This window comes from Oncorhynchus mykiss, chromosome 16 (genome assembly GCF_057628025.1).
Source record: "Oncorhynchus mykiss isolate SJ-2025 chromosome 16, ASM5762802v1, whole genome shotgun sequence".
Lineage (NCBI taxonomy): Eukaryota > Metazoa > Chordata > Actinopteri > Salmoniformes > Salmonidae > Oncorhynchus > Oncorhynchus mykiss.
The window spans coordinates 48,034,034-48,060,650 of NC_143037.1; the positions used below are offsets into that span (position 1 = coordinate 48,034,034).

The 26,617-nt window shown below is 42.4% G+C and overlaps 1 protein-coding gene across 8 annotated transcripts in view; it reads left to right on the forward strand.

The window, feature by feature from the left end:
• The first annotated feature begins 424 nt into the window (after nt 1–424).
• Nucleotides 425–26,617, forward strand: part of rapgef3 (Rap guanine nucleotide exchange factor (GEF) 3) — a 44,940-nt gene continuing 18,747 nt past the window's right edge. For 2 of the 8 annotated variants that reach the window (XM_021566109.3, XM_090202999.1), the window contains exons 1-2: nt 12,197–12,920; nt 16,594–16,638. In XM_021566109.3, coding sequence (XP_021421784.2) covers nt 12,837–12,920; nt 16,594–16,638 — 129 coding nt within the window. In that variant the 5' untranslated portion in view covers nt 12,197–12,836. Of the gene's footprint in view, nt 604–3,035; nt 3,366–5,329; nt 5,416–12,196; nt 12,921–15,837; nt 16,231–16,593; nt 16,639–26,617 lie in introns of those variants that run through there. The other 6 variants (XM_021566108.3, XM_021566110.3, XM_021566113.3 and 3 more) reach the window with 6 other exon arrangements.

A 26,617-nucleotide genomic window follows, 5' to 3' on the forward strand; every position in this document is an offset into this window, starting at 1 on the left:
GATCGAGACAGACATAGCTTATCTTTCCAGGTTGGTTGTCATAGTGTGTACTCAACAGTCTTTCACAGAGGTAAACCACATCCTTGCTTTGCTTTAGCAATGACTGTTAGAATGCTGTAGAAGTGTAACATATTTTGGCTGCAGGGACACTGATTCATAGATGTTTCTTGCCCCTGACTCATCACTATGGCCTCCATTCCAATGCATCATATCCAGGTGAGTACTACTGTAGTAAAGAAATATATAATAATAATAATATTGTCAAGTACACAGGATAGGTACAGTGAAATGGGTAGTAGCCTACTTTGGTGGTGTAGCAGAGTAGGGGGCCATTTTAGGACTGCCACAGTGTTGTCTACCTCCCCCTCTACCCGCCACTATTCTGACACCCCAAGCCCCTAGAGCACACTAGTCATATCCAATCAGACAGCCACAGGAAGCTGACACACACACACACACACACACACAAAGCTCACAAACCCAAACTGTGATGCACCATCAGTTGTCATATCAAAAGGACAGGAGAGGAGAGTGAAAGAGAAAGACAGCTTTGGGCTCTCAGAACAGAACACGGAGGCTGAAACATGGCAGAAGAGGTATCAGGTAAAAATATTTTAGTCTGTTATCACACATGTTAAAATTACAGAAATATCATGAGCTTTGGGCAAAATAAGTAATCATTTGTACTCATTGTGGTAATAATCGAGGATAAGTTAGTTTGGTACTTTTTTTGATGGGGGCACAATGTACTCATAATACACTTAAGGATGAATTTGATATTGATGTACATTTATGTGATACCAAACCAAGATTAAGATTATCAGGAGCAGATGGCCCCAATATCCCCATGTGCTGCTTCTCAGACACGGGACTTTCAAAGGTTATCAGTTGTCTTTTAGAATGTGAAGGTAGACAACAGCAATAAGCATTTCAGTGAGGTATAAGGAGAGACCCAAATGAAAGAGAGACAAAGGGATACCCATGAAACAGGTAGCTATTAAACATTATAAACTGGGTGGTTTGAGCCATGAATGCTGATTGGCTGACAGACGTGGTAAATCAGAACATATACCACGGATATGACAGAACATTTATTTTTACTTCCCTAATTTTAATATCAATAAGTCACCTCGGGCGTTTGTGAAATATAGCCAATATACCACGGCTAAGGGCTGTTCTTAGGCACGATGCATATACCACAGCCCCTTGGGCCTTATTGCTTAATTATAAACCGGGTAGTTTGGGTCCTGCATGCTGATTGGCTGAAACAGCATTTCAGTCTTGTGTATACCAGACAACATACCATGGCTATGACTCAAAAATACTTTACTGTTCTACTTATGTTGGTAACGAGTTTATAATAGCAATAGGGCTCCTCTGGGTTTGTGGTATATGGCCGTACCATGGCTAAAGGCTGTATCCAGGCACTCCGCTTAGGCTTATTGCATATATGCATAGTCACTTTAACCATATCTACATGTACATACTGCCTCAATCAGCCTGACTAACCGGTGTCTGTATGTAGCCTCACTACTTTTATAGCCTCGCTACTGTATATAGCCTGTCTTTTTTACTGTTGTTTTTATTTCTTTACTTACCTATTGTTCACCAAATACCTTTGTTGCACTATTGGTTAGAGCCTGTAAGTAAGCATTTCACTGTAAGGTCTACTACACCTGTTGTATTCGGCGCACGTGACAAATAAACTTTGATTTGATTTGATATTGCTTAATTATAGTCATCTCTCACATTACATCTGTTTCTAACACCTTCTCTCCATTTCTTATCACTATCTACTTGTCTTCCTCTATGAGCGTAGGGTCGGGTGAATAAATACTCTGCCATCCTCTCCCTACTTGCTAACTGGCCTAGGGAGACAATAGGAAGGAAAAGGTGAGAGGGAGGGTGTGAAAAGATAAAATAGCCTAAAACAGCAATACAATCGTACATACTATGTATGGTTCTGTAGGTACATGTTTCAAGGAAAAGGAAGAAGTCCCGTGATATAAACGTCTGGTGTTTTGCTCCCATGAGGTGCTTGTCCTCAAAAGTACTATAAGTTTGTGTGTGTGTGCACATTTTAGAGACAGTTGTAACACTGACGCACAACAAAGACAGCATGCTAAGAGCACATTCCGAATGGGCGTAGATGCAGGAAATTCCACTCCCTTTCCCAGAGGAACTGCACACACACACACACACACACACACACACACACACACACACTTATCAATCTGATGAGCTGATGACAAGCTTGTTGTGGGGAAAGAACACCAGACCATGGGACTCCTTCTTTGTTAATTCAATCTGTAAATCAATGGTGATTAACAGTTTAGATACAGAAGAAAACAAATTCAGTATTCCTAAATTGAAATTAACAAATGAACCTGTAATAAATGTGCAAATTGAATAACAAATGAGCAAATAATGTGTCTCCCCTCAAATATTTGTATTTTAAAAAAATCACTTGCTATAAATCCACAAGTAGATATGATTTGAGAAAGGTGACTCAGACCGTAGTGTGAGGGTGTATTCACTAGGTGGCAGCATTAAATTCCCAAAATGGGAGAAAGTCCAAATGAGGAAGGGGAGATTTTGACAACATCCACAATGACTCAGACTGTGACTGGTGGTGAAGTGGAGGGAAGGGACACACATTAACCCCAGAGGATGACAATATTTATTAAGGCAGTGCTTGATGATGCTCGCTGGTTACTGTTTGGCCATCTCTTAGGGCCTATACTATACAAGGCCCAGCTAGCAGTTCTGAGCTCACAATGTTTACTGGCTTTTGTTTCAATGTGTTGCAATCATTTGTTTAAAAGATTGAATTATCGTTATGCCCTCAGTCCTAACACATGGTTTGAGATCAGCCGTGGGTCATTAAATAGGCGTGATGTATTTTTACCACATCAACCGTGTATCAGTAAAAGCTTTGTAAGTAGGCCTAAACCAGTCAACCAAAACTGTTGAACTACCGAGTTGAAACATAACAAACATTTGCAGCCCTCATGACACTGGACTGTGCACTGTGCAGTCGCTCTGTGAGATGCTATCTGATGGAGTCTAGCAGCTAGCTACAGCATGTGTTATTCCTTATCGAACAAACTGACGTGTTAACATTCCCTGAGGAGGTCATACAAATGAAAACTGGATTCCTTCTTCACTATGAGCATTCTTAAACCGGCATCTTGATGTCCCTGGAAGACAAACACTAGAGCCTCACTCAGCCTTCCTTAGCTTGTTCTGTGTATGTCTCTGCCAGAGACTGTACTTTTAGTTCATTTGTTTTTTATGTTTGGGAATTTTTGATCGTCTCTAAGCAGGATTAAACATTCTTCACAGTCCTCAGGAAGACATATTTGGTAAGAAATTGTTATTGCCGGCTTTTTCGTCCGAACTACAGGGAGCGGTTTCTTAGCCCGCTTTGAAGGGTTGAGACATTTCACGTAGACTACTGGTTTTTAATGGGTGCTATTTTAGGGTCAGGTGTTTGTTGTACTAGGCAGCACACTGCGTTTTGTGACCACCCTAAATCACTTTCTCACCTACAGTCTAGGGAGAGGATGATGAGGAGAGGTGATATCAGAAAAATACAACAGAAAAATACTTTGAAGAAAAACAACAGGTGTCTGGGTCGGGATAAAGAAGCCGAGACACCCTGAGATATTCAGCCTTTCAGATAAACTCTATCTCTTCTCAAGGTCCAGGGTATATCTCCTCAGTGGCTATATAGAATGACACAAGACAGAGTAGTAACTGAGGCAGCTTAGTAACTAGAAAGAGGCGGAGAGCATGAGCTGTGACACCATCAGTGGGGTCAGCCCAGGAAGGGCATCTCTCTGCTGGAACAATGGCTGGGATCTACTAACAAGCCTCATAATGTAACCATGTCACAGATGAGAATCATGAAATGACCACATTGCGTTGTGCTACTGTAGGTGGGAGAGAGCAAGTGTGCGTCTGAAATGGCACCCTATTTCCTGCATAGTGCCCTACTTTTGACCAGAGCCCTATGCCGGCCCTGGTCAAAAGTAGTGCACTGTATAAGGAATAGGGTGCCATTTAGGACGGAGACCAAGTCAAGGGTCTGTCCAGCCTGACATCATACTGATTTACACTACCATTCCAAAGTTTGGAGTCACTTAGAAATGTCGTTGTTTTCCATGAAAACATACATGAGATTAGTTGCAAAATGAATAGGAAATATAGTCAAGACGTTGACAAGTTTATAAATAATGATTTTTAATTGAAATAATAATTGTGTCCTTCAAACTCTGCTTTCGTCAAATAATTACAGCCTTGCAGACCTTTGTCATTCTAGTTGTCAATTTGTTGAGGTAATCTGAAGAGATTTCACTCCATAGTTCCAGAAGCACCTCCCACAAGTTGGATTGGCTTGATGGGCACTTTTTACGTACCAATGGTCAAGCTTCTCCCACAACAGCTCAATAGGGTTGAGATCCGGTGACTGTGCTGGCCTTTCCTCTGTCCAGTGTCTGTGTATTTTTTGCGTGTACTATTTCACGAAGTTGCCAGTTGAGGACTTGCGAGGCGTCAGTTTCTCAAACTAGACACTCTAATGTACTTGTCCTCTTGCTCAGTTGTGCACCGGGGCCTCCCACTCCTCTTTCTATTCTGGTTAGAGACAGTTTGCGCTGTTTTGCGAAGGGAGTAGTACACAGTGTTGTACGAGATCTTCAGTTTCTTGGCAGTTTCTCGCATGGAATAGCCTTAATTTCTCAGAACAAGAATAGACTGACAAGTTTCAGAAGAAAGTTATTTGTTTCTGGCCATTTTGAGCCTGTAATCAAACCCACGAATGCTGATGCTCCAGATACTCAACTAGTCTAAAGAAGGCCAGTTTTATTGTTTCTTTAAATCAGAACAACAGTTTTCAGCTGTGCTAACATAATTACAAAAGCGTTTTCTAATGATCAATTAGCCTTTTAAAATACTAAACTTGGATTAGCTAACACAACATGCCATTGGAACACAGGAGTGATGGTTGCTGATAATGGGCCTCTGTACGCCTATGTAGATATTCCATTAAAGAATCAGCCGTTTCCAGTAACAATAGTCATTTACAACATTAACAATGTCGACACTGTATTTATGATCAATTTGAAGTTATTTATTAATGGACAAAAACAAGGAAATTGACCCCAAACTTTTGAACGGTACTGTACATCTCCTGAAACTGTCCCCCAGGCCAGGGCATGACAGAAAAACAGAACCAAACGTATTGTGTTTCCACAGAACATTACTAGAGGAAAATGTATAGGAAAATACATTCAATTGTTTTTCCTTGCTCTTCTCTTTCACTTAGCAACGGCTTCAGCCATGTTCTCCATGGACACCTTCTTCAAATCTATCTTGTTGCCGCCCAGACGGATAACACCAGAGGAGGGGGAAGTAAGTAATCTGTTTATACATCAGGTCACCAAGACAATCACGAGTTCTCCTTCTTCATAATTCAAACATGAACATCTTTAAAAGAAGGATAGAGTGTTATCTGAATTGTGAGGAAAGGGTTGGAGTGTTGAATTCACTATAGCGAAATTTGCCACTTTTACAATTCGACTTCTTTGTTTGTTTAACTCAAGCATTAAATGTCCACAAAGAAACAGGACTTGGATACACTGTAATGTTTTACAGACACTGTATGATGACATGCATATTTGAATACCATTACGCACTTAATAATTAGGCTACAGGTAATTCCGGTTCAACGGGTTGTGTGCTGGGTTTCAAGAAAGGTCTGCGAAACCCACATGACTAATCACATCAGACTTTGAAATAGTTAATAAGACTTCATAGCAGAGTTGTTCTGTGTAGGGTGTATAGGGGGAGAATCACTCTTGCCGTCCGTCCTGTAACTATGTCATGCCTCCCCTGTTGTTTTTGTCTGTCCCTGGCCTGAGGCAGTTAATCTGTCTGTGTCCACGTGTCTGTGGCCTACTGCATGGTTAGACAGACAGCTGGGTTCACTCTGATAAGTGTCCACACACCCCAATCCTACACACACGCGCAGGCAGACAGACACGCCGACATGCAGACACACACACACACACACACACACACACACACACACACAGAAAGGGAGAGAGAGAGAGTGAGAAAGAGAGGGAGAGGGAGAGAGAGATAGATATATATATAGAGAGAGAGAGACTTTGCCAGATCAATGGTTCTTTGGGAAGGTGATGGATACTGACCCAAATAACCCTTTGAGCCCTTCAATGGTTCTTTGCAGTTAAAAAAAATATTCTTTCCTCTTTTAGCGATAATTCAAATGTAGGGCCGGTGGGTCATTCTAATATTTTGGGACGTGGTTTTCTCACAGCTCTTTTAGTGATAACTAAAATGTAGTGGCGGTGGGTCATTCTAATATTTTGGGACGTGGTTTTCTCACAGCTCTTTTAGTGATAACTAAAATGTAGGGCCGGTGGGTCATTCTAATATTTTGGGACGTGGTATTCTCACAGCTCTTTTAGTGATAACTAAAATGTAGGGCCGGTGGGTCATTCTAATATTTTGGGACGTGGTTTTCTCACAGCTCTTTTAGTGATAACTAAAATGTAGTGCCGGTGGGTCATTCTAATATTTTGGGACGTGGTTTTCTCACAGCTCTTTTAGTGATAACTAAAATGTAGGGTCGGTGGGTCATTCTAATATTTTGGGACGTGGTTTTCTCACAGCTCTTTTAGTGATAACTAAAATGTAGGGCCGGTGGGTCATTCTAATATTTTGGGACGTGGTTTTCTCACAGCTCTTTTAGTGATAACTAAAATGTAGTGCCGGTGGGTCATTCTAATATTTTGGGACGTGGTTTTCTCACAGCTCTTTTAGTGATAACTAAAATGTAGGGTCGGTGGGTCATTCTAATATTTTGGGACGTGGTTTTCTCACAGCTCTTTTAGTGATAACTAAAATGTAGGGCCGGTGGGTCATTCTAATATTTTGGGACGTGGTTTTCTCACAGCTCTTTTAGTGATAACTAAAATGTAGGGCCGGTGGGTCATTCTAATATTTTGGGACGTGGTTTTCTCACAGCTCTTTTAGTGATAACTAAAATGTAGTGCCGGTGGGTCATTCTAATATTTTGGGACGTGGTTTTCGCACAGCTCTTTTAGTGATAACTAAAATGTAGGGTCGGTGGGTCATTCTAATATTTTGGGACGTGGTTTTCTCACAGCTCTTTTAGTGATAACTAAAATGTAGTGCCGGTGGGTCATTCTAATATTTTGGGACGTGGTTTTCTCACAGCTCTTTTAGTGATAACTAAAATGTAGGGCCGGTGGGTCATTCTAATATTTTGGGACGTGGTTTTCTCACAGCTCTTTTAGTGATAACTAAAATGTAGGGCCGGTGGGTCATTCTAATATTTTGGGACGTGGTTTTCTCACAGCTCTTTTAGTGATAACTAAAATGTAGGGTCGGTGGGTCATTCTAATATTTTGGGATGTGGTTTTCTCACAGCTCTTTTAGTGCAACCGGGAGTCATTCCAGTTGGTCTAATCTGTTGTGTTATGCTATTAGATGTTACATATGACTATGGTCAGTGAAGGTGTCTTGTGAGAATGGTTAATTAAGTCAGTAGTTCTCAATTCTCTCCTCAGGAATCACCAGCCGTACCAAAGCTAGCATTCCTGATAAAACTTGTTCAGAAAAACAATAATAAAACCAATGGAATTATAACCATTTAATATGGCTATTAAACCAGAGTAAGAAACACTGTATGGTTCTAAAAAGAACCATTCATTTTTTTTCTATAATATAGCTCCGAAAAGGGTTCACTGTAAGACGTTTCTGTAATTTCAACAGTGAAATACGGTAGAATGCACAGTAAAATACCTTCAGTGTACCTTCATTGTATAACTTCATAACTAGTTATGGTGCATTGTGGGAAGATGTTGTGGGCGAGGAAAGAGTTTCGGGCTCAAGAACATATTTTAAGGTGTGCCTTGTAAGAGGCTATATTTGTTGCACCCGTGAGAGGAAATGCTTTACCCTCACAGAATATAAACTCAGCAACAACAAAAAAACATCCCTTTTTCAGGACCCTGTCTTTCAAATATAATTCGAAAAATCCAAATAACTTCACAGATCTTCATTGTAAAGGGTTAAAACACAGTTTCCCATGCTTGTTCAATGAACCATAAACAATTAATGAACATGTACCTGTGGAACGGTCGTTAAGACACTAACAGACGCTTACAGACGGTAGGCGATTAAGGTCACAGTTATGAAAATGTAGGACACTAAAGAGACCTTTTTACTGACTCTGAAAAACACACAAAAAAAAGATGCCCAGGGTCCCTGCTCATCTGCGTGAATGTGCCTTAGGCATTCTGCAAGGAGGCATGAGGACTACAGATGTGGCCAGGGCAATAAATTCCAATGTCCGTATTGTGAGATGCCTAAGATAGAGCTACAGGGAGACAGGACGTACAGTTGATCATCCACGCAGGGGTGTGTAACATGTGTAACAACACCTGCACAGGATCGGTAAATCCGAAAATCACCCCTAAGGGACAGGTATAGGATGGCAACAACAACTGCCCAAGTTACACCAGGAACGCACAATCCCTCCATCAGTGCTCAGACTGTCCGCAATAGGCTGAGAGAGGCTGGACTGAGGGCTTGTATGCCTGTTGTAAGGCAGGTCCTCACCAGACATCCCCGGCAACAACGTCGTCTATGGGCACAAACCCACCGTCGCTGGACCAGACAGAACTGGCAAAAAGTGCTCTTCACCGACGAGTCACAGTTTTGTCTCACCAAGAGTGATGGTCGGATTCGCGTTTATTGTGGAAGGAATGAACATTACACCGAGGCCTGTACTCTGGAGCGGGATCAATTTGGAGGTGGAGGATCAGTCATGTTCTGGGGTGCTGTGTCACAGCATCATCAGACTGAGCTTGTTGTCATTGCAGGTAATCTCAACGCTGTGCGTTACTGGGAAGACATCCTCCTCCCTCATGTGGTACCCTTCTTACAGGCTCATCCTGACATGACCCTCCAGCATGACAATGCTCGTTCTGTGCGTGATTTCCTGCAATACAGGAATGTCAGTGTTCTGCCATGGCCAGCGAAGAACCTGGATCTCAATTCCATTGAGCACGTCTGGGACCTGTTGGATCAGAGGGTGAGGGCTAGGGCCATTCCCCCCAGAAATGTCAGGGAACTTGGAGGGGCCTTGGTGGAAGAGTGGGGTAACATCTCACAGCAATAACTGGCAAATCTGGTGCAGTCCATGAGGAGGAGATGCACTGCAGTACTTAATGCAGCTGGTGGCCACACCAGATACTGACTGTTACTTTTGATTTTGACCCCCCCTTTGTTCAGGGACACATTATTCCATTTCTGTTAGTCACATGTCTGTGGAACTTGTTCAGATGTTGAATCTTGATATGTTCATACAAATATTTACACGTTAAGTTTGCTGAAAATAAACGCAGTTGACAGTGCGAGGACGTTTCTTTTTTTGCTGAGTTTAGTAATATACTGTATTTTAGGAATTCTATAAACCTTATTCTGAAAATCTACAGTAATTTGCAGGCCAATTGCTGCCAGTAATTTACTGTAAATCAGTTCCATACTGCATTTTTGTAGTGCCAAAAACCTTTGCAAATCTAGTGGGTATGTGGTATTGTTGTTTCTGATTAACATATTTTGAGGTGTGTCTTGTAAGAGGCTAGATTTGTTGCACCCGCTGTATGAATTTAACAGATATGTGGTAGTGGCTCCCTAACAATTGAATGTCTACAGAGGACAGATCAGAGTGACAGGAAGGTTTACACCTGTGTTGAGTGGCTAGCCATGTCTACAGAGGACAGATCAGAGTGACAGGAAGGTTTACACCTGTGTTGAGTGGCTAGCCATGTCTACAGAGGACAGATCAGAGTGACAGGAAGGTTTACACCTGTGTTGAGTGGCTAGCCATGTCTACAGAGGACAGATCAGAGTGACAGGAAGGTTTACACCTGTGTTGAGTGGCTAGCCATGTCTACAGAGGACAGATCAGAGTGACAGGAAGGTTTACACCTGTGTTGAGTGGCTAGCCATGTCTACAGAGGACAGATCAGAGTGACTAGAAGGTTTACACCTGTGTTGAGTGGCTAGCCATGTCCACAGAGGACAGATCAGAGTGACAGGAAGGTTTACACCTGTGTTGAGTGGCTAGCCATGTCTACAGAGGACAGATCAGAGTGACTAGAAGGTTTACACCTGTGTTGAGTGGCTAGCCATGTCTACAGAGGACAGATCAGAGTGACAGGAAGGTTTACACCTGTGTTGAGTGGCTAGCCGTGTCCTTTTGATCTGTTTTTGCCCTGTAGTCACTGTTACTGTAGAAGCCTTTGTTAAGGCCTAAATTGCAAGTGATATAAAACACCAAATAGCAGTTGACATTCTGTAATATAGAATGACTTATTCATTATTAGCAACTTCGTAAAAGTTTTTCAATACAATTCAACAATAAAGTGCTGTTTTGCTGTATATTTAATGCAGCGTACTGTAAATGATGGTGCATTGTGGAAAAATGTTCTGGGAGGGGAAGAATTTCAGGTGTGTCCTGTACTATGTTTGTTGCACACGTTCGTGAGAGCCCTGTACCAATTTAAGTGATATGTGGTAGTAGTTCTCAACCAATGAAATGTCTATAGGGGACAAATGAGAGTGAAAGAGGGTCCTAAACCATTAATGGTTGACTATTTAATCATGTGCATTTGATCTGTTTTTCCCTGCAATCACGACCAGTTTTGAAGCCTTTGTTAAGGCCCCAAGAAGGGAAAGTGATATAAAACACCTAGTATTCATTAATATTCTGTAATATACAAATGCCTAGCAGCCAACCTGCATCCCTTGTAATTACAGTAAAATACTATTAAAATAACTTTCTTACATTTTATTAGTCATTACTTTGACGTTATAGTAATTTAGAGGAAGCAGATATCAAGGTACGGTGAATATCTCAGTAAGGTATTGTCACTATCAGAGTTAGTCAGAGCTATATCATAAGATACCTTGTTGTAATTACAATTATTTTGAAGACCAGTGTATCCTCAGGAGGCCGAAGAAATTTGGCTTGGCCCCTAAGACCCTCAGAAACTTTTACAGATGGACAATTTAGATCATCTTGTTGGGCTGTATCGTCGCCTGGTACGGAAACTGCACAGCCCGCAACCACAGGGCTCTCCAGAAGGTGGTACCGTCTGCCCAACGCATCACCGGGGGCATACTGCCTAACCTCCAGGACAACAACAGCATCCGATGTCACAGGAAGACCGAAAATGTGAAAATGAAAACTTGCAAAGAGCATTGGGTAATATGGGTCATTACAGTAATATGCTGTAATTGTAATTTGTACTGTAAATTAGATTACAGTAACTGACTTGGTACTGTAAATTAGATTTTGGTAACATTTGTGGTACCGTAAAATGGATTACAGTGGGTGTACTGTAAATGAAATTACAGTAACTTACTGGCCAATTGCTGCCAGTAAATTACTGTACATTTTACAGGAGATGTTTTAGTGTTGTAACCATAGCGGAACCCTTTTTTTATTATATAGAACCTTAGGATAGGGTTATTTTTAGCACCATAGAGCATGACTCTTTATAGAACCTTAAGAAAAGGTTCCACATAGCACTAAAAGGGGTTCCGCTATGGTAGCAAGCCAAATAACCCTTATTTGGCACTAAATAGTGTGTACCTCTACCCCTAATCAAAGTGTTTTTGCACCAGTAACTCCTGATGTACAGGTGCTGCTCTCTGGACAGGATCATTGTGTAGCCTGCCCACAGTACTGGCCTGGAACATTATGAACACTTATATTTGATATACTTATCATTGACTCAATCTCATCTACCAAACTCAGGCGAAATACAGAGTGCTGGAGCTGTTGGAGCTCCGACTCAACATATTGTGGTGTGTTTTGGAATGCCCTACAAAATGTTAGAAAAATATATATATTTGTGACACATCCAACTGGGCACATATGTCAGTTCAACGTCTAGTTTAGATTTACATTTGGTTGTCAACTAACGTGAATTCAATGTGAAATAAACCCAAATGTTCATCCTGTAATTTGGTTTTTGGTTAAAAGTTGGGTGAAAAAAACGAAATTCCGTTAAATATATGCATTTTTGCATATCCCACAAAGTTTTCGGCGTTAATTCAATGTCATGTCATCACATTGTTTTGGTTGAAATGACTTGGAAACAGACAACGTTGATTCAACTACATAGTTGTTGTCCCGTGGGATAGGCCTACAGAAGTAGGATATACAAAAAGTTTAGAACAGCCATTGGAATGACTCCCAACTGAAATGTCATCGCAACTGAATGTTGGGAACACGAACAAGAAACAGGCAATTTGCTGCAGTGAATAAGAGAATCAGATCCTTCTGAAAAGGCCGCCGATTTTAATGACTCCGAAATCACTTGACAAGCAGCGGGGACTCATTTGAGAGCAAGTGTGCTTACGCAAAGCTACAATCATGCGCCTGTGCTGAGATAGAGCTGAGGCTGATTGAAAGTGGGTTGGAGTCTCGGTCGAGCAGAGGCAGCAGCCAGCAACGTCGTGCGAGGTGGCAGTGACAGCCGGGTTGAGTTTTGATGTAGGCACAGTAGCCTAACAGTCAGGTTGGAAACTTGGCTTTAGTGACACAAGAGCAACATGTGGCGATTCAACTGGTCGTGCAATGTCCACTGTCGGTATGCTATGTTGTTGTAATGTGGGTCCGGTCTTTGTAACGGGTAGACAGACATGCTTGGTGCTCCCGTCTTCGACATGCGTAACCGTGAAAGTTGTTTTGTTTGACTTGAAAAAATATGCATCTGTTCCGGAGTTACAATTATCGAATTTTCCCGGATCATTATTCTGTGGAAACATCGACCATTCGAGGCATCAGTTGGGTATGTGATTATTGATGCCTATAATAGCATACCTTTATTTTGTATTTTATTTAACCTCTATTTAACTAGGCAAGTCAGTTAAGAACAAATTCTTATTTACAATGACGGCCTACAAAACCTACAGTTGCACAGGCTAATAGTATACTCATCTTGTAATGATGATAATCATCATCACTAGGCTACTTATCCTCATCATTATCTGTAACATCATTCCTTTTTTGTCCTTGCCTTGTGCTTATTGTTTAGCTTTGAGATGGTTTGATGATGATCTGACGATAGTGATGATGATTAATGATGATGATGATAATGAGTGCTCACGGGTCATAATATAATTCTTCATAAAAACAACTTTTTTTCTTCAGAAAGTAAAGTATGACCTTGGCTGAAAATATTCTCAAAATAGTCACATCCATGGCAGTTTGAGACAGTGTTTTCGCAGCAAAAATAGGCCTTCAATAAATGAAATAGCCCATCGCGTGGACGTGTTTTGAGAGTGAGACTCACGTTCCAGGTAGAAATGAAGCACCACAGTACTTGATCAAAACATAATGTGGTGGGAGGTAGAACATTCTCTACAGAAAGTCTGCCTTGTGGCTGCACGCATGTCACCGTCATGCTCTGTCTCTCTGCCTTTCGCACACACTGCACACTTCACCAATCAGTTACTATAGGCACTACAAGAGGAGGGAAGACGGGTCACACTTGAAAACACTGCAACACTTCAGCATAGAAGTTTACGTCATCGTATGTGATTGTGCCACTGCATTAGTGTCTGCGTGGTGAGATGTGTGGGTGGTGTTTCACTGCAGAGGTGGAGAGTGAATGGGGCTGTGGAGTCAGACAATGTGTTGATGGAAGAAGTGTGTGTGTGTGGTGGGGGGGGGGGGCTCACCACATCCACTGTGACACAGTCTGTGTGTGTCCCCTAAACAAAAGCAGCTTCCTGCGTTGCATGTGAGAATGTGGAGAAGGTTCAGACTGACACAGGGACTACTAGTCTTGGGTGTGGGGCAGAGGAGAGGAAGCTAGTGGAGACCCAGACAGTTTTTTATTTTTTTTTATTACTCTTGTTATTTATAGTGCATTGTTTATTGTTCACCTTCATCCCCCCCATTCGGTTTACATGGTAGACAAGAATGTCTATTTTCCCCCAGCCACAGGAAGATTCCGAATAGTGCTCCTTGTGAAAGATCTAAATTTGGCTTTTGACTTTGTTATTGAATTGCTCAGGATTATACAAATCTAGAGTTATTAACCTACAGACGTTGTGATTAGCTGAATCTGTGATGACCTGACTATAAAAAGGCATAGGTCTTATATATGATCAATAACAGCTTAACAAAGTGTTGCCTGTCAGTGGACAGTCCATCATTTTTTTTTAAAATAAACATATATTTGGCAATGTCTATGGAGTAGCCGAAACATATTACTGTAGGTAGGACGTCAATGGAAATATTACTTAATAGCCTGATCTTGTGTTCACGAGTAACAACTGGATTGGCTGAGAACCAAAATATTAAGATGGTTTAGGAAAGCTTCTAAATATCATATGCATAGTGAGTTTGTTTATGTGTATATTGTTCTTCCTCAAGTAGCCTATAGTTGATTCATTAGGACACCCTATGGTGATGATGTTTTAGTCTAGCCCGTCTGCTTAATGTCCTTAAATCCAGCTTGACCTAGTCCCTAGAGGTTCAACAACAACTACAACCCCTCTGATAGATAAATAGATCAATGCTTGATCTTATTCATGTCAATAGCTGTGGGCGCATTGCAAAATGTTAAAAGCTAAACATCCAACACCCTGTTTTTCGTTTGATATTTGTAAATACACTTATTACATTGATAATACAGTAGGATATGGAAATGTTAAATAATAGACTTAGACTGGAGATTGATTTCAGTTGGCCTTATTTGAACCATGGTGCAGTGCTTCATGCCTTAGATGATCAGGCAAACATCATTATTCCTAAAGCATCTGCGGCTCCACCTCATCTTTGTGTCTGTTTGATGATGTATCTGGAATGCTGAGGCGCCATGCAACAACATTAGACCCAATTAAACTGGCTTCACACTGGGCGCCAGCTAACTCTAGTTAATTAAGACACACATGGCACGCGTGGTCTGATACCACCACTAGTAGCAAATGCAGACAGAATCATTTTCCTAGAATGAATAGATGCTAATAAGGTCTGTAACCCAATGTCCATGCTTATTGCAATGCATACCAGTGCTGGGGTGGTGGTGATGACTCCTGGAGATAAACAGGACAAAATGACTCACATTGGTAGAGGTCTTCATAATAAGAGATACATAGCAAGAAGGGCACTTTTTGATAAGAGGGACGGGACATGGCATCTGGCATTTCCCACTGTATGCCCCATACTGCTGCCAGGCCTTCAACTTTGTTTCCTAGAGTTGTTTTCTAAGATGCAAGGGCTTCTCCAAGGGAACAAAAAAACAAAGTCACCATAGCCTACAGGTGTGTCTGTGCGGTGCTACATCAGGCAAGAAGTTACGCCTACAAGCATGGTTTTGCTGCTCTCAGCATGGCAGAGAGAGAGCAGAAGCGAAAGAACATATGAGAGAGACTTAATTATATTTTATAGAGTTGGCTAACAGCTGAAAAGGGCAATGTGCAGTACCTCTGGTTGGGAGCATGTGACAGTGTTGGCAGTAGGACCGACCAGCACAGTTTACTCTGTCAACAGAAAGGAAGGGTGGAGAGGTCTCCACGCAAGGAGCCATTGAACACCTGACTTAAGAGAAGAAAAGCAATCTAGTACAAAAATAAGAAAAGGGGATAGAAGAAGAATACTGACTGCAAATGGAGCTGAGGGAAAAAATGATGTGTTCAAACCATTTTCTTTTTTTAGTTGCATTTTATACCCAAGCCCAGCACAAGGCCATCAATAGCGCTCCCACACAAAGAGAGACGAGATAACAATAACTAGTCAGGTTCCATATTTCTATTTTTCATCATTTGAGCTGCCGATCCCACACCGCGACACAGTGAAAACGTGAGGCCTGTGTCTTATATAATCAATTTTCTTCTGAGTGGCCCTCAAGGTAAGGCAGTAGCCACTCATGAGTTAACAAGACCTGGAAAGATAGAGGAGAGAATGCCCTGAACAAATCCCTTGTAAATGACTGTGTACTCCGATGACACCTCAGCCAGCGGAGTCCATCCATGTCACGCAACTTAGCAGCTGGCTTGGGAACACATTTAGAGAGGCTGTCAGTGGATCATAAAAGAAGAGTTATAGAACAACAGAAGAGGAAGTGGGAATTAGGCTACAGCATAGTGTTGGTGAGTTGAGAGGAGGGTTTGCCCATATATCATTGGGTTTAGGACATATATTGCCTGAACCAGTAGACATATAGAAAACACTCACTGAAAACAAACTGAACACAACAGTATGTATCTCATTAGACATTAGAATATTTCACATTCAACCTATCTTTCTGGTCCCACCCAATGGTTTCTGAGAACAACCAGTTTAACCAGTTCTGTTGGAATGCCTATGAGAGGAAGCCATAATATATTATAGGCCTTATTATTCAGCAATGCCTTGATATTATAGGCTTTCTGGACTGGACGTGAACCTCTATGATAGAATAATGAAATTATGTAATAGTTGATTATGTTTCTTTCTCTCCCACTTTCCCCTAGACCCCACTGCCAGAGGCCCTTGACACACAGGACACCATGAAGCAGGTACGTAGTATGCCGATCAGGGACAGTGCCACACACACACCAGGGTTGGGCTCAGTTTGAATTGAAGGCATATTTTAGTTTACTTCCTGAATTGACTGCCTTCAATTCTAATTGATCCCAACCCGACACATACAAACACACAGTACAGCAGTACTTCACATCCCTACAGCTAGTCTTAGACCTTAATCAAACTGCTCTGGCTTCTGATTAATCTTTGATTAATCACAATCTTCATGAGAAGAGAACCAACAAGGTCATTGAGTTGCCATGTAGGAACATTATTTATGTCGGACATTTTGACCTCACCCTCAAATCATCTGTTACACCATAGAAACACCACATCAGCATAGTAGAAATGGTGACTGGAAGCTCAAGTACAGTAAATAGTAGTTCACCTCTTAAAGCTGTAGGTCCTTAGGGTTAAACATTTAGTGTTATTCATTTACGTCATATTACATCATATAATGCCCCACATTTTCTATAGTGTGCCATGTGAAATTCTAAGACTCGCAAGACCTTCAACATACATGTTGCCTCAATATGATGATCCAATGTATGAGCATAATGACATTCCTCAACGATTTTAGTCATCTCAGTTAAATGTCAACCGCAACCTGTTGACATCGGACATTGGCCCGGCCTTCAGGCTGTAGCGAATTGTTTCTCCTGGGTCCTTTTAGCCACTGCGCCAGCCTTTGTTGTTGCAGCGTTGGCATCTTCTGTAACTGCTGAACCTGTTCTTTTTGAGTTCCTAATATCACTGCTTGAGCAGTGGAGTCTTTAAGAACACATTCCAATCCAGGCGAGCACTGCAGTCACAAGGAGTCTAAAGGACACTCCACGATCCCCCTCCCACCTCCCCTCGCCTTCAGGCCCTCACTACCCCCCCTGCCTGACCAGAGCAGACCCAACCCTCTCACTCCTTTATCTAACTGCTCCTTCAATAGCCCCCTCGCAGGAGAAATCAGCTTGATAACGGTGTGGAAATGGAAAGACAAACCTGGCTCCTGACTGGTATTATTTTACCCAATATACATAGACGCAGTCAGGCAGGCACACACACGCTCACACGTATGAATACATACACACACAGACACACACACACACACACACACACACACACACACACACACACACACACACACACACACACACACACACACACACACACACACACACACAGCCGCTCTCACTTTGATGCATCCAGAATCTCCAGGAATAAAAACAGTGGAACAGTGTTCTCTTCTACTCCAGGAAGAATGGAAACACAGTAAAAGATCAATGCCAGTAAATAGGCCTATACAACATTAAAGTTGAGTTCATGTCTATGTTTTTTTCTGCACTGAACATGTAGGGAGTATCTTTAATAAATATCCAGTCAGCCTTGGAATGTTCCTAACTTCCCAAGGGCTTTTTCTGTGTGAGTGCTGTGTGTATTTTGGAAAGGGGGGAGAGGATGCAGGTCTTATAGCTAATGGGAGAACAGTAGCGAGGCTACAGGGAGGTTGGCTTTGTTGGTGCTTTGTTTGGTAGTTGTTGTTCTTGTTTTTTATGTCTTTGGAGCATGTGTCAAACTCAAGGCCTGCGAGCCGATTCAATCTGACCCAAGGGTGGTTTGAGTAAAAAATTGCTTTTTAGTTTGACATTTTTTGGAAGGGGGGGACGATTGTCAATTGACATTGAAATGACTAAAACCAAATAGAAACTGTAAAATGTATAATTGACCGAATGTTATAGTCTCTTTACTCTGTCCAGCTTGCTAACAGTCATCAAAACTGAAGCTAGACAGTCAGGGAGCATCGAAAATTCAGAAAGCGATGGCTAGAGGACAATTTGTTAAACGTTTTCATGGCAAGGAAATATACAGTGCAGTAGGATTCAGACCGCTTGACTTTTTCCACATTTTGTTATGTTACAGCCTTATTCTAAAATGGATTCAATAATCCCCCCCCCCCCCCCCCCCCCCATCAATCTACACACAATACCCCACAATGACAAAGCAAGAACAAGTTTTTAGAAATGTTTGCAAGTGAAAAAGACAAAACAGGAAATACCTTATTTACGTACATTAGTATTCAGATCCTTTGCTATGAGACTCGAAATTGAGCTCCGGTGCATCCTGTTCCCATTGATCATCCTTGAGATGTTTCTACAATTTGATTGGAGTCCACCTGTGGTAAATTCAATTGATTGGACATGATTTGGAAAGGCACACACCTGTCTATATAATGTCCCACAGTTGACAGTGCATGTCAGAGCAAAAACCAAGCCATGAGGTCAAAGGAATTGTCTGTAAAGCTCAGAGACAGGATTGTGTCGAGGTACAGATCTGGGGAAGGGTACCAAAACATTTCTGCAGCGTTGAAGGTCCCCAAGAACACAGTGGCCTTCATCATTCTTAAATGGAAGAAGTTTGCAACCACCAAGACTCTTCCAGGAGCTGGCCACCCGGCCAAACTAAGCAATTGGGGGAGAATGGCCTTAGTCAGGGAGGTGACCAAGAACTCGAGGGTCACTCTGACAGAGCTCTAGAGTTTCCCTGTGAAGATGGAGAACCTTCCAGAATGACAACCATCTCTGCAGCACTTTACCAATCAGGCCTTTATGGTAGAGTGGCCAGATGGAAGCCACTCCTCAGTAAAAGGTACATGACAGCCTGCTTGGAGTTCGCCAAAAGGCACCTAAAGGACTCTCAGACTAAGAGAAACAGGATTCTTTGGTCTGGTGAAACCAATATTGAACTCTTTGGCCTGAATGCCAAGTATCACGTCTGGAGGAAACCTGGCACCATCCCTACGGTGATGCATGGTGATGGCAGCATCATGCTGTGGGGATGTTTTTCAGCAGCAAGGACTGGGAGACTAGTCAGGATCAAGAGAAAGATGAAAGGAGCAAAGTACAGCGAGATCCTTGATGAAAACCTGTTCCAGAGCGCTCAGGACCTCAGAATGGGGCGAAGGTTCCCCTTCAAACAGGACAACGACACCAAGCACACAACCAAGTCAACGCAGGAGTGGCTTCGGGACAAGTCTGGATGTCCTTGAATGGCCCAGCCAGAACCCAGACTTGAACCCGATCAATCATCTCTGGAGAGACCTGACTGTTAAAGGCCATCAGACTGTTAAATAGCCATCACCGGCTACCACCCGGTTACTCAACCCTGCACCTTAGAGGCTGCTGCCATATACTTGGAATCTCTGGTCACTTTAATAACGAAACACTAGTCACTTTAATAATGTTTACATACTGCTTTACTCATTTCATATGTATATACTGTATTCTATTCTACTTTTATTCAATGCCACTCTGACATTGCTCGTTCTAATATTTATATATTTCTTAATTCCATCGTTTTACTTTCTATTTGTGTGTATTGTTGTGAATTGGTAGATATTACTGCACTGTTGGAGCTAGGAACACATGCATTTCGCTACATCTGCAATAACATCTGCTAAATATGTGTATGTGACCAATAGAATTTGATTTGATTTCATTTGAAAATAGCTGTGCAGCGATGCTCCCCATCCAACCTGACAGAGCTTGAACGGATCTGCAGAGAAGAATGGGAGAAACTCCCCACATATAGGTGTGCCAAGCTTGTAGCGCCATACCTAAGAAGAGTAGAGGCTATAATCACTGCAGAAGATTCTTCAACAAAGTACTGACTAAAGGGTCTGAATACTTATGCAAATGTGATTTCAGGTTTTCTTTATTTTTTAAATTAGCTAATATTTCTAAAAACTTGTTTTTGCTTTGTCATTATGGGTTGTTGTGTGTAGATTGATGAGGGAACAAAAACTATTTAATCCATTTTAGAATAAGGCTGTAAAAATGTGTTTTTTAAGTCAAGTGGTCTGAATACTTTCCTACTGTAATTCATTTTAAGTTGGGCCCTCCGGACCTCTTTGAAGACTGGATTTTGCGAGCTGGGAAAATGAGTTTGAGACTCCTGGTTTAGAGATTTGAGATTGTTCTGTTAGTTATCTAATGATGATCAAGATGGTTATTGTGATTTGGGATTTGGTGCTATGTATATTCACACAGGTAAAAAAAAAAACTTCTCATCAATGCCGCCAGGCCTTTTTACCTAAATTGGCACTTCCTGTTTTGAATAAAGGAAGAAAAAAAATCCAGTGCTGTAGCTTGGTATTTCTGAAATGGGGGAGGAAGTGTACTTGTTGGAAACAATAACCCCTCAGAAGGTCTGAAGTGGTCTTGTCTGTATAGAGAGTGGGATGTGAGATGCAGTTCCTACAGCTCCTCTGCCCACCGGCGTGGTGCTCCATCCCTCCCTCCAGGTACAGTCATGTTCCAGAGAGAACAGAAGAGGAGAGAACAAAGCCCACCAAGGTCACAGCACAGAGGGAGACTGTAGACTCGCCCACAGAGGAAACTTCAGAACACTAGTAGAAATTTGACACTATTTAACACAGACTATGGGCACAAATATAGTAAGCCCACACACCACATTCAGTTATTGAAACAGTTACTGTCACTGAGCCAGAGAATGAAGGTAACAAAATGACTTTATTTACAGTGGGGAGAACAAGTATTTGATACACTGCCGATTTTGCAGGTTTTCCCACTTACAAAGCATGTAGAGGTCTGTCATTTTTATCATAGGTACACTTCAACTGTGAGAGACAGACAATCACATTGTATGATTTTTAAGTAATTAATTGGCATTTTATTGCATGACATAAGTATTTGATCACTTACCAACCAGTAAGAATTCCGGCTCTCACAGACCTGTTAGTTTTTCTTTAAGAAGCGCTCCAGTTCTCACTCATTACCTGTATTAACTGCACCTGTTTGAACTTGTTACCTGTATAAACGACACCTGTTCACACACTCAATCAAACAGACCTCAACCTCTCCACAATGGCCAAGACCAGAAAGCTGTGTAAGGACATCAGGGAGAAAATTGTAGACCTGTACAAGGCTGGGATGGGCTACAGGACAATAGGCAAGCAGCTTGGTGAGAAGGCAACAACTGTTGGTGCAATTAATAGAAAATGGAAGAAGTTCAAGTGACTGTCAATCACCCTCGGTCTGGGGCTCCATGCAAGATCTCACCTCGTTGGGCATCAATGATCATGAGGAAGGTGAGGGATCAGCCCAGAACTACACGGCAGGACCTGGTCAATGACCTGAAGAGAGCTGGGACCACAGTCTCAAAGAAAACCATTAGTAACACACTACGCCGTCATGGATTAAAATCCTGCAGCAAGCGCAAGGTCCTCCTGCTCAAGCCAACGCATGTCCAGAACCGTCTGAAGTTGCCAATGACCATCTGGATGATCCAGAGGAGGAATGGGAGAAGGTCATGTGGTCTGATGAGACAAAAATAGAGCTTTTTGGTCTAAACTCCACTCGCCGTGTTTGGAGGAAGAAGAAGGATAAGTACAAACCCAAGAACACCATCCCAACCGTGAAGCATGGAGGTGGAAACATCATTCTTTGGGGATGCTTTTCTGCAAAGGGGACAGGACGACTGCACCGTATTGAGGGGAGGATGGACGGGGCCATGTATCGTGAGATCTTGGCCAACAACCTCCTTCCCTCAGTAAGAGCATTGAATATGGGTCGTGGCTGGGTCTTCCAGCATGACAACGACCCGAAACACACAGCCAGGGCAACTAAGGAGCGGCTCCGTAAGAAGCATCTCAAGGTCCTGGAGTGGCCTAGCCAGTCTCCAGACCTGAACCCAATAGAAAATAATTGGAGGGAGCTGAAAGTCCGTATTGCCCAGCGACAGCCCCAAAACCTGAAGGATCTGGAGAAGGTCTGTATGGAGGAGTGGGCCAAAATCCCTGCTGCAGTGTGTGCAAACCTGGTCAAGAACTACAGGAAACATATGATCTCTGTAATTGCAAACAAAGGTTTCTGTACCAAATATTAAGTTCTGCTTTTCTGATGTATCAAATACTTATGTCATGCAATAAAATGCAAATCAATTACTTAAAAATCATACAATGTGATTTTCTGGATTTTTGTTTTAGATTCCGTCTCTCACAGTTGAAGTGTACCTATGATAAAAATGACAGACCTCTACATGCTTTGTAAGTAGGAAAACCTGCAAAATCAGCAGTGTATCAAATACTTGTTCTCCCCACTGTAAGTGTTGTTATAAGAAGGGGGAAAAAAGTGTGGGTGGAAAGGCCATAACCACAGACCACATTAGCCATTATCAGACAAACCAACCCACCCACAAATATAAAAACCATTTTAACAGGCCCATGTTCCTTTTGTGATACTACACTATTCAAACACAGACATAACATTCAAAGGCAGACTTTGACTTGGTCTCCATAAGAAAGTGTGTCATTAATGTTTATCTAAAGCACATACTCAGCCTGTTCCGGACCTGAAACGTCAGAGAGAGCAGTGTGAGAGAGAAAGGGCGACTTCTACAGTACATACAGTATGCCATTCACCAGCACTGGCACACCTGAGGGAAAACGGTTTACTCTCTAACCTGATGCATGGGGTCGGGAACAATCAGGGAGTTCCTCCTGCCTATACTACTAACACATGGGCTATAGTCCCTAGATCAGTGCTTCCTTACCTTTTTTTGAACTACGGCACACCTTTATGGGATCCATTTTTAGCACCCCACCAAAAATGTCCCTTTTCATTTATTTAGTGGCAATGACCCCCATCTCATCTGATCCCTACTGCAAAATTCTCTATTTTCTGTTACAAACGTTTTTTAAAGATGAAATACAGTTTGAAACTATTTTCATAGTTCCCTACTCGTGATGATTCATTTGTGTGTACCTCTGTAAGAGCATCCCACGAATCCGTGCAATTTTTTTGTAAAAATAGGTCTTTAGTTTTTAACTGTTTGAGCTAGAGACTTGTGGGTTTCTGCATTGTAAAGGTGCAACCACCGACACAAAGCCATGCGTGCTGTGTTTGTTTATATGGCAGAGGCTGTGGTACAGCTAAATCTATAAAAGCCTATTTATTCTTCATATGAAAATGTGGACAGAATGTGACGCATATTGCGGAGACTCTGGAGGCACGCAGAGTTTTTTAAATATAATTGAGCTCCTCATTGACATTAATGGGTGACGGTAGGTGAGGGCGGGAGGTCCGGAATAAACACAAACTTACTTCCTTGACAGCAGCTCTGTGCTGCTAGGCGAAGTGTAAGAAGTATGAATGCCCTGACCTTGCCAATGCAGATTGACCATGTGGCGCCTTTAATCAGACTTGCCTGTGCTAACTGTTCTCACAGGCAAAGTAAATTGATACAACCCACTGGGCAAAAACTTTTTGCATCAACGTTGTTTCCACATTATTTCAACCCAATAAATCATTGCGATGAGATTGGCTCAAATCAAATTGTATTTGTCACATGCGCTGAATACAACAGGTGAAGAAGACCTTACAGTTGTCATGGCCGTTAAAAGAGCTGGACCAAGGTGCAGCGTGGTGAGCGTACATTTTCTCTTTTATTCAAAATGACGTCGACAAAACAATAAACAATACAAAACAAACTGTGACGTTTAAGGCTATATGCCATCAAACAAAGTTATCTTCCCACTAACACAGGTGGGAAAAAGGGTACCTAAGTATGGTTCCCAATCATAGACAATGATAGACAGCTGTCCCTGATTGAGAACCATATCTGGCCAAAACATAGAAATAGAAAATCATAGAAACACAAAACATAGAATGCCCACACCAACTCACGCCCTGACCAAACCAAAATAGAGACATAAAAAGGATCTCTAAGGTCAGGGCGTGACAACAGTGAAATGCTTACTTACAAGCCCTGAATCAAAACAATGCAGTTTAAAGAAAAATACCTAAAAAAATAAAATAAAAGTAACAAATAATAATAAAATAACAATAGCCAGGCTATATACAGGGGGTACCGGTACAGAGTCAGTGTGCGGGGCACCGGCTAGTCGAGGTAATTGAGGTAATAGGTATGTAGGTAGAGTTATTAAAGTGACTATGCATAGATAATAACAGAGAGTAGCAGGAGCGTAAAAGAGGGGGGGGGGGGGGGGGGGGGACAATGCAAATAGTCTGGGGTAGCCATTTGATTAGATGTTCAGGGGTCTCATGGCTTGGGGGTAGAAGCTGTTTAGAAGCCTCTTGGACTTATACTTGGCACTCCGGTATCACTTGCCGTTCGGTAGCAGAGAGAACAGTCTATGACTAGGGTGGCTGGGGTCTTTGACAATTTTGAGGGCCTTCCTCTGACACCGCCTGGTATAGAGGTCCTGGAGGGCAGGAAGCTTGGCACCGGTGATGAATCAACATAGAAAACTAAATGGATTTGCCAAAAAGTATCAACGTAACGCATTCCGTCTTTTTTTTCACCTAACTTTTAACCTAAACCGAATGACATGGTGAAAGGTTTTGTTGACTTCACGTTGAATTCACAGTAGATGACAGCTCAACCGAATGTAAATCAAAACCAGACGTTGAACTGGCGTCTGTGTCCAGTGAGAAAGGACTTTGCTCATGATGTGCGCCCCTCAACTGATAAAAATGCAACTGATAAAAATGCAACAACATGCCTGAGCAAACTGGATTTGTAGATACAGATGTGACCATGAGCTATTCAAGTTTCAATGTCAAATGCACAAGTACAGTGAAATGCCATTCTTGCCAGCGCTAAACCCAACAAGGCAGTGATCAATGTCAATATAGTGCTAAAAATAACACAAGGTAGAAGAAAAACACACAAGATATAAAAACAAGATAACTAAGAAGCTCTATACAGGGTCAGTTCCAATACCATATTTACAATGTGCAGTGATTCTGGAGTGATAGAGGTAGATATGTTTTAGGGTAAGGCATCAGGATGCAAGATAAACAATGTATTTATCTGTGTGGCAGTGGTGCTCCCAAGTCAAAATTGAATGTGCACTCAAAAAAAGAATCAAGATTGGGAAAAGGTTTGCAGCACACCTGGACAGCTTCTCAAGGCAGGCACACCCGTTGAAAACCGTTGCCCTAGATCACATGTTCTCAAGTAGTTCATCACAGAGATTTAGAGCTTTTGTTCTTCCTGTATATACAGAACCGAACAGATTGATGATGAGTGATTATGTCCTGTGTGTTTAGCTACTTAGTAGGTGGGGTGCTGTACCCAGGATGTGCTGTATGAAACATTCTGTTGTGGTCTGTTGTTATAAGAACATGTGTTTAAGATTGCAAGCTGAACACAGTCACAGTAGAAATGCCAGCTTGTTTGCAATGATGATGGGGGGATTTATGCAGTTGGAGTTTATTATCTCAGTGTCAGAGGTCAGAGATGACCAGGCTGAGAACATGGTGGTAGCTAGTGGTCCCACGGGAACAGTCAGGGCACATGGGAATAGTGGTGACCTCCAGCCAGCACAGCCAGTAGAGCCAGTCTGCAGTCCCCTGGGACCAGTCTGCAGTCCCCTGGGAACAGTCTGGAGTCAGTGGAGAGGATGAAAGGTTCAGAATGATGCATACAGTGTGTAGACACTAGGTCTGGGAGCAGGACAGCCTGTGGGAAAACAGAGGTATGAAGGGGGGGGGGGGGGGGCTTGGGGGATGGGGAGCTTGGGGGACCCCTCAGTTAACTTCTCACACAGCAGGTGTATCTCTTTGAACTTTAAAGTAGCATGCAGGTTTCCCCGTTCTTTTGTACATGGTTCTGAAAAATGGATGAGAACCCCAGGTTCTGTCGGGTTGTGTTGTCTTTGACGAGGCCGGAGTCGGCAGATCAGTCACGGGTCAGGAGCCAATCATTTCATCCCGAGTGGCTTGGAGCCAGAGCCATTGGCCAGGGCAGGCTAGGAGCCTGGCTTTGGTGACAGGAGAGAGAGGGGAGAGGGCCTCACAGGCTGCCCCATCCACCACAACACCAGCCAGAGCAGGCTAAGGGCTGAGGCATGGCTAGGGGCCAGGCGTTTGGGAGAGGAGGCTAGGAAATCACCGTCCACCACAACATCACGCCAAGTGGAGACAAAAGCTAAAGGAA